The sequence below is a fragment of the Equus przewalskii genome, chromosome 12 (genome assembly GCF_037783145.1).
Source record: "Equus przewalskii isolate Varuska chromosome 12, EquPr2, whole genome shotgun sequence".
NCBI lineage: Eukaryota > Metazoa > Chordata > Mammalia > Perissodactyla > Equidae > Equus > Equus przewalskii.
Window position 1 is genome coordinate 6,218,426 of NC_091842.1, and position 16,085 is coordinate 6,234,510.

General features: G+C 51.4%; 1 protein-coding gene and 1 long non-coding RNA gene across 23 annotated transcripts in view; one reads left to right on the plus strand and one right to left on the minus strand.

Moving 5' to 3' along the window:
• Window positions 1-16,085, plus strand: part of TRRAP (transformation/transcription domain associated protein) — a 117,345-nt gene extending 101,260 nt beyond the window's left edge. For 15 of the 22 annotated variants that reach the window (XM_070567449.1, XM_070567455.1, XM_070567463.1 and 12 more), the window contains 8 exons: window positions 674-873; window positions 1,625-1,886; window positions 6,196-6,421; window positions 7,696-7,913; window positions 9,231-9,415; window positions 11,503-11,706; window positions 11,792-11,986; window positions 14,950-16,085. In XM_070567449.1, the coding sequence (XP_070423550.1) occupies window positions 674-873; window positions 1,625-1,886; window positions 6,196-6,421; window positions 7,696-7,913; window positions 9,231-9,415; window positions 11,503-11,706; window positions 11,792-11,986; window positions 14,950-15,234 (1,775 nt within the window). In that variant the 3' untranslated portion in view covers window positions 15,235-16,085. The remainder of the gene's footprint in view (window positions 1-673; window positions 874-1,624; window positions 1,887-6,195; window positions 6,422-7,695; window positions 7,914-9,230; window positions 9,416-11,502; window positions 11,707-11,791; window positions 11,987-14,949) is intronic. The other 7 variants (XM_070567458.1, XM_070567464.1, XM_070567462.1 and 4 more) reach the window with 1 other exon arrangement.
• LOC139074831 (uncharacterized) lies at window positions 3,201-5,130 on the minus strand. The gene is made up of 3 exons (XR_011524681.1): window positions 4,445-5,130; window positions 4,188-4,351; window positions 3,201-3,510 (listed from the first exon to the last, which is right to left on the minus strand). It is a non-coding gene; the product is annotated as an uncharacterized lncRNA (long non-coding RNA).

Consider the following 16,085-nt stretch of genomic DNA (forward strand, 5'->3'; position numbering starts at 1 on the left):
GTCCACTGGACCGTGTTGGCATCACCCGCTGTTGAGCCGGGCGGGTCAGGAGGTTGCGCAGCACATTTCGGCTCTGACCTCCTGGGTCTACCCGGGTAGATTTGTGTTTGGTCATTTGAAAACTGATTTTTTATTCTAAGTGAGCTGAAGCTAGGAAAATGGGCATGAGGGGCTCACAGCATATTTTTCATACAGCAAGAAACTGTATTTTTTTAAATATCATCTTACACACATGGTTTGGCTTTCCTAGATGAAAAAGTGTAGACTTGCTCATCGTCTGCTTTTACATTTTCTGAGCAAGCACACAATGCAGGGAATGTGTTGTGAAATATTTTTTCCAAACATTTTAACAATGTTCCGACCTAGAATGCAGTTAAGAAGGGCGAGTACTGTGACCCAGGTCACAGTTGGCATGCGCCGTGTTGGCTTTCTCTCCCCACACGTGTGCTTGTTGCATTTTACCAAACCATTTGAAGCCAGGGTGTAGACAGGCGGGCTCTCCGGGCCTCTCCGTGCACCTCTCCTTAGGACCAGGGCATTTCCCACACCTTCTCGCAGTGTGTTAACACACGGCAGGAACCAGCGTTCCTTTGGCCGGTGGGTCCTCTAGAGCACCGAGCTCTCGCATCGGTCAGTTTTGCGCTGACATTGGCGTTGTGTGTGTTGCTCTCAGATTCTGGACAGCAGCAGCCAAGTTCAGTGGGTAACCAGTCCCATTCTGCATCAGATCCAGGGCCCATAAGAGCCACAGCCCCAATGTGGCGTTGCAGCCGAATCATGCACATGCAGCGAGAACTCCACCCAACCCTCCTGTCTTCCCTGGAAGGCATCGTCGATCAGATGGTCTGGTTCAGAGAGAACTGGCATGAAGAGGTATTTGATATGATCTCAGAAATGTACTGTGTGCTTCCATGGCTGTTAGCTTTAGATTAGCGCTCTGGTCACTTTATATGTTTGTTGTTGAATGATGGAGTGGGCAAATAGTCGGTGTCTGCACATTAGTGCTGCCTTAAATATTTGCGGCAGAGTACTTCACATGAAAAAGATGAAATTGAGAATGCCATTTCCGGCCTTCACATGCTTGCTTTGCTCGATCACCTCACTACCCCAGGTGACGAGGCATTGGTGGTGGGTGTGAGCAGGAGTGGCATGTAGGTGACTCCGGGGAGCTAGTTCTCCAGCGATCTTTTCAGCAGCCGGGCCCTGCCTTGGTGTTTGCGCAAGCTGATGATGAGTAGCTGGCCTTTACTGCCCCGAGCCCCTCGTTACAACTACTGTGTGTTTTGTGTGTGCACACAGACGTGCAGCAGTAACACCAAAGCTGAGAATAAGGGTTTCCATGGGTAATCAACAGAAGGGTATGTGCGTGACCAAAAAAGCAGTTTTTGTGGTTTTTCAAATGTTCAGGACACTTACTCCTCATTGTTACAAATGCAGCTCATGGTGTGGAGCGCACAGGCTTTCCATCTATTCTGCACACGCTGATTTTACACCCACTGTTTGCCAGGCGGCCGCAGAAATAGCCCTGGTGGTGGTGGGGACGTGCTGGACATGTGGTTTTGGTGGGTCAATTGCTTGACTCGAACTCCGTTTTGTGAGTTATCTGTGGTCTCGTTTCCGCCAGGTTCTAAGGCAGCTGCAGCAGGGCCTGGCGAAATGTTACTCTGTTGCATTTGAGAAAAGCGGAGCTGTGTCCGATGCCAAGATTACCCCCCACACGCTCAATTTCGTCAAGAAATTGGTGAGCACGTTCGGGGTCGGCCTGGAGAACGTGTCCAACGTCTCGACCATGTTCTCCAGCGCAGCCTCCGAGTCTCTTGCCCGGCGGGCGCAGGCCACCGCCCAGGACCCCGTCTTCCAGAAGCTGAAGGGCCAGTTCACGACCGGTGAGTCTGGCTCTGCTCCTCCTGCGCGAGGGAAGGTTCCAGCCACTGATTCTCCTCTGTCTTTAACCGCTAAGTTAATCGTGTTCGTTCGTTTTCATTAGCACTGTCCTGGGTGAGCTGGTTGTACTGTGTTTAAAACGCCGACCCAGGTCACAAGGAAACTGTGATGCTCACCAGCCTGGGGCTACACGTCCTGCTCTGGAGTGAAGAGTCAGAGCGCTGGCTCTGTGTCAGGCCAGGGTTAGAAACAGGATGGTTTTAGAACGAACCCGCTCTTGCTGTCCCATCTTCCTTCCACTGGTTTTTCATAGGAAAGCCCAACAGTGTGAGGTGAGGCAGTGGGGCTCATTCAGGGCTCAGGGTGACAAAGTTCAAACTCGCGGTGGATTCTGGAGGCTGAATGGTGGGGAGACTGTTTCCTCACGCATCCCTGGCTCTGGTTCACGCATTTCCCTAGACCACAGGAGCGTGGGTCTGGCTCCACCACTCGCTCGGTGATCTGAGGTAGTGGTCCAGTCTCCCTTAGCCTGTCTTCATCTGTCACATGGGACCCTAGTCCCCCAGTGCACACACAGTCACAGCCGTGTCCCCTGGGGCTCGGAGCATTCGTTCCCACGTATGCGTGCATCCCTGTTCCTCTGGCAGAGGAGCCTGGGGTGGGCTCTGCGCCAGGAGCACCAGGTCCCAGACTTCAGTCTGAGTAGCTTTTACAGGCTTTTATGTCGTGAGTGTCAGCACAGGAGTGATTATCAGGTGAAAACAAGATTTGTCTGGTAAAATGTCCCAAAGCTAAAAGAAATATTTCAACTTAATTACTGCTTTTGTAACTGTCTTTAAAACATTTTCTTCACTGATATATTAAACCATAGAATAAACTATTCACATTTTATATATTTAAAGTATCTTTTAACAATTCATATCTCAGAGAACACAGTTGAAAATGTGCATATGTAGAGTAGATTGAAATAATGTAAAAGAAAATATCTATCCCACTAATTGCAAAGGACGCTTTGCAGTTACCATGACTTCACTTTAAATCCACTGGAAATATAGCGTGTGCCCCGTTGTCATTGCAGGCAGCCCTGGGCGCTGGGTTTCCCTCTCTGGATGTGTGAGTCAGCATTAAGCTTGAGCACCTTCCACCGATGACCCGGCACCTTGAGGAAAGCAAAGCATTCTTTGAGAAATAAAATATAAGTCACGCCCTCTCAGTATCTTCTACACAAGGGCTTCCATCATCTTAGATTGTTTGCTTGTGAGGTTAACGTGATGTGTGGTGTGACACCCTTCTTTGAAAAAGTAGGAGTCTGGAAGTTTTATGGAAGCCGTTTATTTTACTTAAAACAGCAATATTCAGCATGTCATTATCTTAAAATATCCAGATCGTTATATCAAACAGAGAATTAGAGGTGGGACAGAGCCTCTGGATTTTGATGTTAAAAAGGTGACAAAAACTGAAACTTAAGACGGCTGTGAGCTCAGACTGTGGCGCGTTTCAGCTGCTTGAGCCCAGAGCTCTCCAGCCCGCCGGTCGTCTGTGCCCAGGAGAGACGTCTCCGCACTTCAGGGAGGGTTGCACCTCATGCTTGAGCAACATTTCGTGTGTTGGCTGTTGATGAGAAACCTGTAAGGAGGTGAAAGAAAGTTCAAAACAGCACGTTGACTTGACCCCAGGGAGTGATTTATTCAGTGCAGGAACTAGTACAGGAATGTTTATAAAGCCGCTTTATTTGTAATAGCCCCAAACTGGAAACCACCTAAATGCCTCTCAGAGGAGAATGGATGAACAGAGTGTGGTACTTTGATACCCACAGGAAATAAATAAAAGGAGCTAACTATTGCCACACACAGCAATGTGGATGAACCTCCAAGAAATGATGCTGAGTGCAAAAGCCAATCTCAAAAGGACACCTGCTGCGTGATTGTTAGTTATGAAATGGTGGTGAAATAGCATCATAATAGAGATGGAGAAGGGATTAGTGGTGGCCAGGCATTAGGGGAGGAGGGGGTGGGGCCCTAAGGGGTAACCCGTGGATCTGTGGTGATGGACAGGAGAGCATCTTGATTGTGGTGCTGGCTTTGCGGTGCTGCCCGTGTGGCATTGCATAGAGGCACTTGCAGAGTGCACGTGTAACTGGGAAAATCTGAGTCAGTGCCAGTTTCTTAGTTTGGGAAGGGGTGTATGGCCCTCCCTGTACATTTCTTTGCACACCAGTGAATGTATTTCTTTCAAAATAAAAGGTGACCAAAAAAACAAAAAAAAGGGCATTACATAAAGACCAGGCATGAGCTTGGTGGCACCTTCCTGATCCAGAGTTGAGCAGGCAGGGTCCCTTGTACGAAGCTGCCTGCGTCCCCGCTGGGTGGCCTCTGTCGCGGCTCTGCTGTGGAGTGTGGGCGGAGTTCTACCTCCTCTTGTGTCGGTGCTTGGTGGCCTCTCTAGGCACCTCCTCATGTGAAGTCTGCTAAAGTTAAAGGGAAACCAGTAAATGCCCTGAAAAAACACGGGAACTTGACTTTCACAAAGCTGATCACAACCGTATACATTGAGTTCATACTTGGGCACGATGCTCAGGCCTGTCGGACTAGCCAGAGGTTATACTGAGTGCCCCGTGCGTGCTGCCTTGTTGAAGTTAATCCTCGCGGGTTGGTGCTGTTCATCAGTCCTGTTCCTGTTTCATGGCTGAAAAAAGTGAGGCTCAGAGGGTTAAGTAAAACGTGCTTAAAGTTACAGGGCTAGGAGCGGGTGAGCTGGAGTGTCACCAGGGCTGTCCTTCCCCAGCTGGGCTTGGAAGTGCAAACCACACAGCGAGTGTCAGCTTCCCAAGGGGGTATGCTCTAGTCGGCACCTAACCAGGGAATGACCCTGAAACTCTTTTCACCTGCCCGTGAAACACGGCGTGCAGGCTTTCGTGTACACCAGGTCTTCTTTCAGTAGGTCTGACAGCCCGGTTTTTCTCCAGCGTTGGGACTAGGTCACTTCTTGGGTTGAGCCCCAGATGGTGCGGTTCTGTTTAGGGGCCGTTTGGTGGGACGCACGCAGTGGAGGGTTGGTTGGTGTGTTGCGAGCATGCGTGATTGACCTGCGCAGGTGAAGTAGCATCTGACGGAGCGCCCCAGGTCATGGCTGGGAAGAGCGAGGATGGGTTTGGGCTTGGACGGCCACGTCCCCTCTGGTGGCTCCTGTGTTGGTGGTGAACCAGCCTTCACCAGTTCCTGGTTCCACATTAATGCTGGTAACCCCTCCGTCATTTTCTGCGTTTAGCTCCGGTCTAACCTGCAGCAGCCCTGGAGAAGGGGGCCTGGGGTGGGTCAGGTCTTTGCTGAGTCTGTGGGAGGCTCTGCCCCAGCGAGGCGGTGAGATGAGGGGACAGGAGTCTGGACAGGGCCCTGTGCCTTCCAGGGCAGCCTTGTCATCCACAGGATGAGTGCAGGAGAGATCTCACACCTTCTCAACCTTCAGCTCGTGTGTGAAGGTGCCTCTGCCGCAACACGGAGCCAACATTTCATTTGGCCACAGGATAATGGGTCCTTGTCACCATGAGGACAGTGCCTCCCTGTGGCTCCCATGGGGTCTGTGTCTCAGACAGAAATGGTTGGGCTTATCCTGACCGTGAGACCCGGGCGAGCTGGGTGCTGAGAGCCCCTCTACCACTGGCGTGAATCTGGGCAGGAACTGAGGTTCTTTCAGAGAAGGACTTTTCAATCTGATTGACCTTAGAATCTGAGATCTACAGTAATCGGTATTTAATTGCTTAAGCAAAAACTGCATGTGTTCCGTTTTTGTCATTTTGATTTCTTGCCTTAGTTCCTTCTGATGAGCTGATTTATAGTTTAGTATTCTCCTGGATATTTTTGTTCTCGCCTTTACCTTCAGGTTGATTATTGCGTTGGCTTTTGACACACGGGCCTTAGTTTCTCGGTGTGGTGCTTGCTCTCCGAGGCGGGGCCGCCATCAGGCGTCGCTCCTCAGGCCTGGCGCCATGGGCTCCCGACACCCTTTATGCGGGGGGCTCCCGAGGCCTGCGTGACCCCGCAGTCCCCATCCTTTCCTGACAGGAGCCTGTTGCGATTGGGGGTGAGCTTCCGTTCCTCTGGTCTCGGACCGCGGGGGAGACACCCAGTAGGGCTTCTCTTGTCCTTCAGGCCTCAGCTCACCCTGTAAAGAACAGGGGGGACTCGGTGTTGTGCTCCAGGCTACATAGAAAACATGCCGCTTCCTAGCTGGGGGTGCTTGAGCCGTGATTTTGTGGTGAATTAGAAATAACCCAGGTGACTAAAAATGGTTTACTCATGTTTTATTTTGAAGATTTTGACTTCAGCGTTCCAGGATCCATGAAGCTGCATAATCTTATTTCTAAACTGAAAAAGTGGATCAAAATCCTGGAGGCTAAAACCAAGCAACTTCCAAAATTCTTCCTCATAGAAGAAAAGTGCCGCTTTCTGAGCAATTTCTCAGCGCAGACAGCTGAAGTAGAAATTCCCGGGGAATTTCTGATGCCAAAGCCGACACACTATTATATCAAGATTGCTCGGTAAGTGAGCCTGGCCTGCCCCCTGGGCACACAGAGCCCTTGAGGGGCCCGCAGGGCAGACCCGGCTGCATTTCAGCCAGTACCTCGCCCCTCGGTACTCCCCTTTCCCTGAAAGGGGAGAACACGGGGTTGCTTCGCGTGTTGCGTAATCAAGCACCTTAAAGGGTCTGGTCTAACTGATGGTTTTGCTTTCAAACTAACCTTTTCTAATCCTCATAGAACCTGACAAAATGAGAAGTTTCCTAGTCTTTTGTAAGCTCTTAAAGCCTGCAATATTCAAAAGAGAATTGGACGGTTGTAAAATTGACTAGAGCGTGTTGCATCTCGTTTGAAATGTCGAAAGAGCTGTGAAGAGGCTTCCCTTAACAAATAGTCAGGTGCTGATTTTTGTTTCTTTTTTTTTTTTCAAAGACTGGCACCTAGGCTAACAACTGTTGCCAATCTTCCTCTTTTTTTTTTTTTAAGGATTGGCACCTGAGCTAACAATTGTTGCCAATCTTTTTTTTTTTTTTTTTTTTCCTGCTTTATCTCCCCAAACCTCCCCTATACACAGTTGTATATCTTAGTTGCCGGTCCTTCCAGTTGTGGGATGTGGGACGCTGCCTCAACGTGGCCTGATGAGCGGTGCCATGTCTGCGCCCAGGATCCGAACCCTGGGCCACTGCAGCGGAGCACGCGAACTTAACCACTCGGCCACGGAGCCGGCCCCTGATTTTTGTTTCTAAGTCAGACATGGTGCTCTGCTTTTCTGTACGTCCAGAATTCCGTTTCCCTTTCCTCCAAATCCGACTCGTGTCCTGCCAGCGCTCCATCCTCCCTGACTTGGTCGGTGGCCGAGGCTCCCAGCGAGAGAGTGAAATCTCGCTCCTTGGGGCACCTGCTCCTCACTGCCCGGTGCCAGACAGGACTGTCCTGCTCCCACATTCACACCCTGGTCCCGGACTCCTGGCTTTGCCGCTGTAAACTCAGAACCGCGTCCTCTGCTACTGGAGTCGGACCCGTGGCGTGGCCGTGTGACGCCCCAGCGCCATCTGCTCTCCCGCCTTTTGCTTTCTTTGCCACGACCTCTTCTCTTGTGCTGGGAGATGGTATTCCCCTGTGTAGACCTTGTCAGAACGAGGTGGGGCGTAAATAAATTCACGAGACTGCTGCAACGACACAGTCTGTCTTTCCGTGACGTTCTGACTGCCGTTTGTGTAAAGCTCCATTTTCTTAAAGAAAAGGATTGGAAATTGAGGCTCAAGGAGCGAGTGTCTGCTTGCCTGTCTCGGTAGGTTTATGCCCAGGGTGGAAATCGTGCAGAAGCACAACACCGCCGCCCGGAGGCTGTACATCCGCGGGCACAATGGCAAGATCTACCCGTACCTCGTCATGAACGACGCCTGCCTGACGGAGTCACGCAGGGAGGAGCGTGTGCTGCAGCTGCTCCGTCTGCTGAACCCCTGTCTGGAGAAGAGAAAGGAGACCACGAAGAGGCACTTATTTTTCACAGGTACGAGAGCCGCACTTGGGGTACCCGGCAGCACACGTCAGCCTTGGGGGGTTCTCATGGGTGCTGTCTGTCAGTGACTAGGGACGCCCTGGGCCACACCCAGCAGGGAAGGCCTGGAACGAGAGACAGGGCCCCTGCTCCTGGAGGGAGCGCCTCCCCGGCCTTTAGGCGCCTCGCTGCAAGACAGGTGCTTCGGGCACTTGTTTGAGAAAGGAGGCCCGTGCGCGTGTCTTGACGTCCCTAGGAATCTTCCCATGCCCTGGCGAAACCTGGGCGGAGCGGAGGGCTTGTCACGGTGTGTCGACAGCACACTCAGTTTTTAGGTGAGGTCTCTGAACTCCTAACCTCACCCTGCAGTGTGTGGCGCTGCCTGAGCTCGCCTTCCTGGGGTGAAAGGCGAGGCTCGCTGTGAAGGCCACAGACATTGTTGTCAAGTGGCAGCCAGCCACCGCTGAGTGAGGCCTTTCTGTACTGAGTGGTGGGTGATCTGTGAGTGACCTGTATCCGTCTGTAACAGGCACAGATGGCACGCCCATAATCCACCCATGGAGAGACCTGTTGTTAAAACGTCTTAACATTTAGTCCCGGAGGTTAGGGGACCATCGCAATGCATATTGTCTAGTCCTGTAGGGAACTTTCCTCTGGTAGCTAAGGTGTGATCCAGCTCGTTTTGACCTGAAATCTCTTACCCTTAAGTTCATTATCCCCCTGAAATAAGAAGTAGATTAAAATAAGTCTGTAGAAAGCTGTGTGCATTTTATTGTAACATGATCTACAGTGTTGACCCAGCTGCGGGTAATAGATTGTTCTTTGCTTCTCCCAAAGACACAAACTCTTGGTTAGCACCACAGAGAGGTCCAGGTAGATGCCCGGGAATTTCTTTATGGGTTGAAGCCATGGCAGAGCCAGTGTCTGTGGTTTAACTGACATTAGACCGAATTAACTCGGTTCATTAGTAAAGTCAGCAGCATCTGTGTGTGCCCCACGCCGACACTCAGTCTATGCAGGCGGTTACACCAGCGGCCTGAGACCGGCTGGCGCAGACGCAGGGTGACAGCTGCCGCTCGCCAGCCCAGCAGCCCCAGTGCCGTTGGGAGAGTCTCCGTTTTTTGTAATCGCCTTCTGAAGAGTTCCTGTTCGTCTGTCCTCAGCACGGGGCGGTGGGCAGCTCAGGCTCCATCACCCGAGCAGAGTTCTGCCAGGTCTACCCCGGCGGGCGCTTCTTCTGCTCCCGAGACGTCCCTGGAGGCGAAGTCGGGTGCAGGCGTGGGGTTATCCGCTCTCACTCTGCCCCCTGTTTCTCCCCCCCGCCCCCAGTGCCGCGAGTTGTGGCGGTGTCCCCACAGATGCGCCTCGTGGAAGACAACCCCTCTTCCCTTTCGCTCGTGGAGATCTACAAGCAGCGCTGTGCCAAGAAGGGCATCGAGCACGACAACCCCATCTCCCGCTACTACGACAGACTGGCCACGGTGCAGGCACGAGGGACCCAAGCCAGCCACCAGGTACTGAGGTGGCCGGTCAGGAGGGCGGCCGCTGCCTGAGGCCGCAGACGCGGCTGCTTCCATGTCGAGTGCTTAGAACAGCAGCGGGGCGCTGGGAGGTACCTCTCCCGCTTAGTGGACTTGTGAGCGGGTAGAAACAAGGTGGCCAGGGACTTCAGTGAAGTGACGTTTGCTGCAGACTGTTTGTTATAAAGGGACAGAGAGGAAGGCTTTCAGCCATGGAGAGGTTCATAATCCTTCCCCTGCACTTACAAAGAAGGTTAGAAATTAGGGTTTTAGGGGGCTGCCCCGTGGCCGAGTGGTTAAGTTTATGCGCTCTGCTTCAGCGGCCCAGGGTTTCGCGGGTTCGGATCCTGGGCGTGGACATGGCACTGCTCATCAGGCCACGCTGAGGCGGCGTCCCACATGCCACAACTAGAAGGACCCACAACTAAAACATACAACTATGTACCAGGGGGCTTTGGGGAGAAAAAGGAAAAATAAAATCTTTTAAAAAGAAAAAAAGAAAAGAAAAAAGAAATTAGGGTTTTAGCAATAACTTTGTGGCAAAGTCCTTTGGCAGCCAAACCTGGTCTAAGTGAGGTGAGGCTGTGTCCACTCACAGTCACGGTCGCTGGTTTCCTGCAGGGCATTAGATAAGGCCCAGTCTCCTTGCCGTCTGAGCTTTCTGAAATACAGATGGTGGCAAACCCGGAAACAGATCAGGCTCAGCTGTTTTGGTTGCCTCGGGTGGGAGCGCGGTGCCCACCCCGGGAGTCCTGGGTGCCTCTGGCCTGTACACATCACCCGCGGTTCCTGCCCTAGGGGGAATGCAGGGCGGGTGTGGGTGCTGGGTGAGAAGGCTTCGTCCGGGACTGGGCATCACCAAGATGCAGCTGTTTTGGCCTGCTCCCCAGATGCCACTGTGGTCCTCCCCGTGCTTCCCAAGAGGGCCTCGCGGCTTCTAGGAGAGGTGCCGCAGAGCTGGAGGCCGTGACTTGCCTCCATTCCCCAGGGATTCATTTCCGTAGTCTGGGTCCTGGAGGACTTAGTTCTGCTTAGGAAGGTGGAGCCTGCAGGGTGCTCGTTTCACCCGGATGGCAGTGCTCAGGGCGCGGGCGGGACCTGAGGTGGGCCAGGCTGCAGGGTCTGGGGGTGAGCCTGTTGGTTTTCGGGGCTGCTGTGAAGCTGGGGAGAGGGATGGAAATAGGACAATTAAACTGCCCCAGAGCCCACTGTTCTCACCAAGACTGAGCCTCTTCTTTCTTGATGGGAGCTGCTCAGATTGTTACAAAATTTAGTTTAATTTCCAGAGTTCTGGAAAAGTTTATCATGATGATTTTTGCCAGTATTTTTGTTGCTTTTATGGAAGAGCAGATTTTGGAAGTCCTCACTCTGCTATTCGATAAGTTTTTCTGTCCGTTTTGCAGATGAGGAAGTGAACGGCACTGGGGGTGTGGCTGGCGGTCTGCATGGTGCTGGTTGCGCAGGGCCGGTGGTTGTCAGAGCATGTGGCTGGGGCTTAGCCCCGAGTAGACCCTGTGCCTTTTCCAGTTGGACTCACAGGAACTAAGTTAACTCAATAAGCTCTTTTTATGAGGCCGTCTCTCGATTTGCGATGTTTGAAATAGTCGTGTGAGTCTTCCAGGACAGAATTCAGTTTAAAGTGTGACATCTGGTCTAATTTGCGCCAACCCCCTGAGCTTACGACTCGTTCGTCTTCAGTAGTCTGAGATGCGAAGTGGTGGCGTGGATCTCCAACTGTTCTGTCCTTTTTGCGAACTGGCCTGGTATATTCTGCTGTTAGCGAGTCACAGCGTTCACATACTCACCTGAATTCTTGGTGAGACAGGTGCTGCCCCTCCTGCAACGGAGGCTTTCATCCCGACAGCCTCGGTTGTTGCTTTGAGCACAAGACATGGGACCCCGCAGGGAGACCAACCAGTCTCATGCATCCCCACGTGCAGTCAAATGACGTCGCGTATATATTTGTCAACAAAATGTACTCTACTGTGTTAAGTAAGCAAGAAATTACAATTTGAGAGTTTTCCTTTTGGAGAAAATAAGTGAAGTCGATGGAAGAGTCATGTGGGGGTGCGTCGTTTCAGGTCCTTCGAGACATCCTCAAGGAAGTGCAGAGTAACATGGTGCCGCGCAGCATGCTCAAGGAGTGGGCCCTGCACACGTTCCCCAATGCCACCGACTACTGGACGTTCCGGAAGATGTTCACCATCCAGCTCGCGCTCATCGGCTTTGCAGAGTTCGTCTTGCACTTGAACAGACTCAACCCCGAGATGCTGCAGATCGCTCAGGTAATTGGCTGCGAGCAGCCAGCCCCTCTTTAGGCATCTGCGTTCTGCTGTGTAAGTTCCTGAAATGTCTCCTTCTGAAATTCAGGACACGGGCAAACTGAACGTTGCCTACTTTCGATTTGATATAAACGACGCCACTGGAGACTTAGATGCCAACCGTCCTGTCCCTTTCCGCCTCACGCCAAACATTTCTGAATTTCTGACCACCATCGGCGTGTCCGGCCCGCTCACTGCCTCCATGATCGCTGTGGCCCGGTGCTTCGCGCAACCCAACTTCAAGGTAGGTCACGAGGTTGCCTTGTGGGAGGCACAGACCGGCGTACTCGGGGCACGTCTGGGCCCCCGGGAACTGCTGACCTGCTGACGGGGAGGGAGGAAGCAGGGAGAGGAGCTGCTCGTTGCAATCCGGTGAAAGTTGATGCATTTGGGGGTTTTCCAGTGGCCTCTGTCAGGAGTGTTGAGGATGTTGCAAAAAGGAATCTGGGAGCCTCTGTCGGGTAATTTTCCCCCCATGTTCCCATTACCGGTCAGCTTTGTGTATTCCATTCTGCAGCTGCCTTTCATTCCCGTTTTGCAAACCTTCCTTCTCTCCGAGGGCAGAAGTGTTCTCTGTAGGATGGCACCTGTCTTAACCAGGGCTGTAGTGACAGGGCCTCAGTGAACATGACGTGACACACTCACTATACTCCAGTGACGTGAGATGTGACAGGATGCCCTGGGCCAGTGAAGGTGTGTGATGGCACTGCCCGCAGTGACGGGACATCGGCCACCCTGCTGTTTCCCAGCCCCGCGCTGTGCCCGGCACGGCGCCGGCTGCTTCAGTGGCTTCTCACCAGGTTCTCCCAGCAGCTGGACGGATGGGGCTGAGGCCGGGGAAGGTGAGGGCACGGCAGGGGCCATGCAGCTGAGGACTCAGGTCGGTTCACCCTGACTCCGAGCCTGTCCCTTCACCTCCCAGATAATTCTCTCTCCACCTGTGGGGACTGAACAGATTACTTTATTTTTCTTTTAACTTATGAGACCAGTTGTACCTTTCCTTTTTTTTCTTTTTTTCCCCAGATAAGCAGTTTGTGTCTAGAGAAGGCTTCAGACACCACTTTCTTTCCAAAAACATTTACTCAGAACAGTTCTAAAATTCCTGAATAAACTCTTAACTGTGAACAGGGAGTTTGCACACACATCTTGCTGTTTTTAATGTTCAGTTGCACATATCCCTCAACAGGGAATGCTTTTTGGGAAAAGTGTCTACATGCATATATGCTTTTTTGAAGGTAAGTAAAAGTAAAGAGCCTCTGCGTTCCCTCTGGAGTAAGGAGTGTGTGCGCCAGGGCGGCGCGTGGCAGCGCACTGTCACCCACTTTGGCTTGAGGCTCGAGGCTTGAAATACGAAGTTCTTGTTTAGATAGAAGTGTTGTACTTCTGGAAACAATCATAGAGTAATCCTTAGAATGGTGTTTAGTTAATTTTTGAGTTAATTAAAACTTTAGGAAGAATGAAGAAGGCTTTCCTTTTTGCTTTTCTTCTTGAGGTCATATTGGCTTATAATTGTGTACATTTCAGGTGTATATTATTATATTTCAGTTTCTGTGTAGCCTGCATCGTGCTCACCACCAATAGTCTAGTTCTTACCTGTCACCATGCATAGATGGCCCTTTATCCCTTTTGCCCTCCCCCGACCCCTGGAAACCACTAATCTGTTCTCCATATCTATGTGTTTGTTTTCTTCCACACATGAGTGAAATCATACAGTATTTGACTTTCTGTGTCTGGCTTATTTCACTTAGCATAATACCCTCAAGGTCCATCCGTGTTGTTGCAAATGAGATGATTTTACCTTTTTTGTGGCTGAGTAGTATTCCATTGTGTGTGTATACACCACATCTTCTTTATCCATTCATCCGTTGATGGGCACTTGGGCTGCTTCCAAGTCTTGGCTATTGTGAATAGTGCTGCAGTGAACATAGGGGTGCATAGGTCACTTTGGATTGTTGATTTCAAGTTGTTTGGATAGATACCCAGTAGTGGCATAGCTGGGTCATATGGTATTTCTATTTTTAATTTTATGAGGGAACTCCATACTGTTTTCCATAGTGGCTGCACCAGTTTGCATTCCCACCAGCAGCGTGTGAGGGCTCCCTTCTCTCCACACCCTCCCCAACACTTGCTATTTCTTGTGTTCTTAACCATAGGCATTCCGATAGGCATGCGGTGGTATCTCATTGTGGTTTTGATTTGCATTTCCCTAATAATAATGATATCTTTCATGTGCCTGTTGATCACCTGTTTATCTTCTTTGGGAAAACGTCTGTTTATATCCCCTGCCCATTTTTGATTCAGTTGTTCGTTTTTCTTGTTGAATTGTATGAGTTCGTGATGTATTTTGAAAATTAACCTCTTGTCAGATATATGGTTTGCAAATATTTTTCCTGGTTGAGGGGTTGTCTTTTCATTTTGTTCATGGTTTCCTTTGCCTTGCAGAAGCTTTTTAGTCTGATGTAGTCCCATTTGTTTGTTTTTCCTTTTGTAAAGGCTCTCCACATTTTAAAGCCCTGTTACACCTTGCAGCAACACCCTGCATTCCTCTTTGCATAGACTGCGCTCATGTAAATGGGAAAGAATTGGGCCTTCTCCAAACTCTGGGCCCCAATTTCTTCACAGCCTAAATGTAGCGAATGCCTTCAAGTTCAGCTAAAACGTAGACCATTCTGTATGGGACTCTCTTCCCAAAACACCTTCTGTCTGGCACCAAGTCAGGCAGGATAAAACCCTCTACGTGTTAGTCTGAAGTCACTTCTAAACAGTCCTGGTGCCTAAAATGAAAGCACTCTGCGTTCCCCAAATGTGATCGTGGACGGGCAGCCCCTCCCCGGGGGTACGGTCCCCTCCCAGCTCAGGCTCAGCTCTCCCGCGTCAGGCAGTGTTCTCAGCAGTGTTCTCTGCCGCCAGAGTCAGCAGCGTGATGGCTGCAGGTGCCCTTGGGTGCGTGTGCACTGGCTCTGTTGAAGACTAGACAGCAATGCGGTGCCTGGCACTGGGACATTTCAAAAGGTCGCTGCTCCACGTGGAGGCAGTAGTTACACTCTAAGTGGCTTCCCAGCGCATCTGCAGGGCACGCGCCCTGGCCCTGTGCTGCGGCTTCCTGGGTCCCGGCGGCCCGTGTGGCCGAGCTCAGTCTGGCTGGGCAGCTGCGCCTCCAGGTGGTTCTCCATTACACACGGGTTGTTTCGTTCTCTCCTCGCGCAGGTGGACGGCATCCTGAAAACTGTGCTTCGGGACGAGATCATTGCTTGGCACAAGAAAACGCAGGAGGACACCTCCTCTCCTCTCTCGGCTGCGGGGCAGCCCGAGAACATGGACAGCCAGCAGCTGGTGTCCCTGGTGCAGAAAGCTGTCACCGCCATCATGACCCGCCTGCACAACCTCGCCCAGTTCGAGGGCGGGGAGAGCAAAGTGAACACCCTGGTGGCCGCCGCGAACAGCCTGGACAACCTGTGCCGCATGGACCCCGCCTGGCACCCATGGCTCTGACCGCGGCTGCCCCCCACCTGGAATGTGAAGGGCGCCTCGGGCCCTGAGCCCACTGGCTTTTGAGACGCCTCTCAGCCTCGTTCGTGTTATTTAGAGAAGTCCTCACTGTACTGTCGCAGTCGCCTTCCTGACAGCACGTGTGCGAAAGAGGGGGAGCTGAACTGTGAGATGGTGAGGCGATCGGAAGTGGCAGAGCTGAAACTTAGTCTAAGCTTTTAAAATAACCTTTTAAGAAACCAGAATTCCCTGGTCTGGAATTTGTGAATTTTTTTTATCGTATTCCTCCCTCAGTGTGAATGTACAGATCGACCTGTAGAAAGCAATTCCCTGTTGTCCGTTTTTAACGCCTGCAGCAGTAACACCTCCCAGAGCTTCGTGCTTTTGTACAGACCTTTGTAACAAGTGTACAGAAAACCCCTTTGCTAGAAAACCAGGAAATTAGGAACCAATTGGGCTGGTTTTTCTCGAAGCATAAACTTGGATGCTGTATGTACCCAGCTCTGGGAGTCTCACGGAGCGTTTGCCGTGGATCAGCCAAGCCTCGCGGCCCTGGGGGGCGCCGGCCCGTCACTCGGATGTGGATCCCCCAGGAGAAAACGGCTGGGGGCGTCGGCTGGGTGCCTGCCGCGTTTTATCGCCTGGCTCTTTGGATGCTGTTTAGACGTTTACTATGATTGTACCTGAAAGAAATCACTCTTTCCTCCTAATTTAAAAAGAGACAGCAGCAACGAAAGTTTGTTCGTTAACTCCAGCCTGTTATGGTCACAATTTTATAAATATGAGCATTGAGAGTGTTCTATCTTTAAATTTGTACAGTGTGATTTTTTTAGAATAAATATTTTATAAAAGGA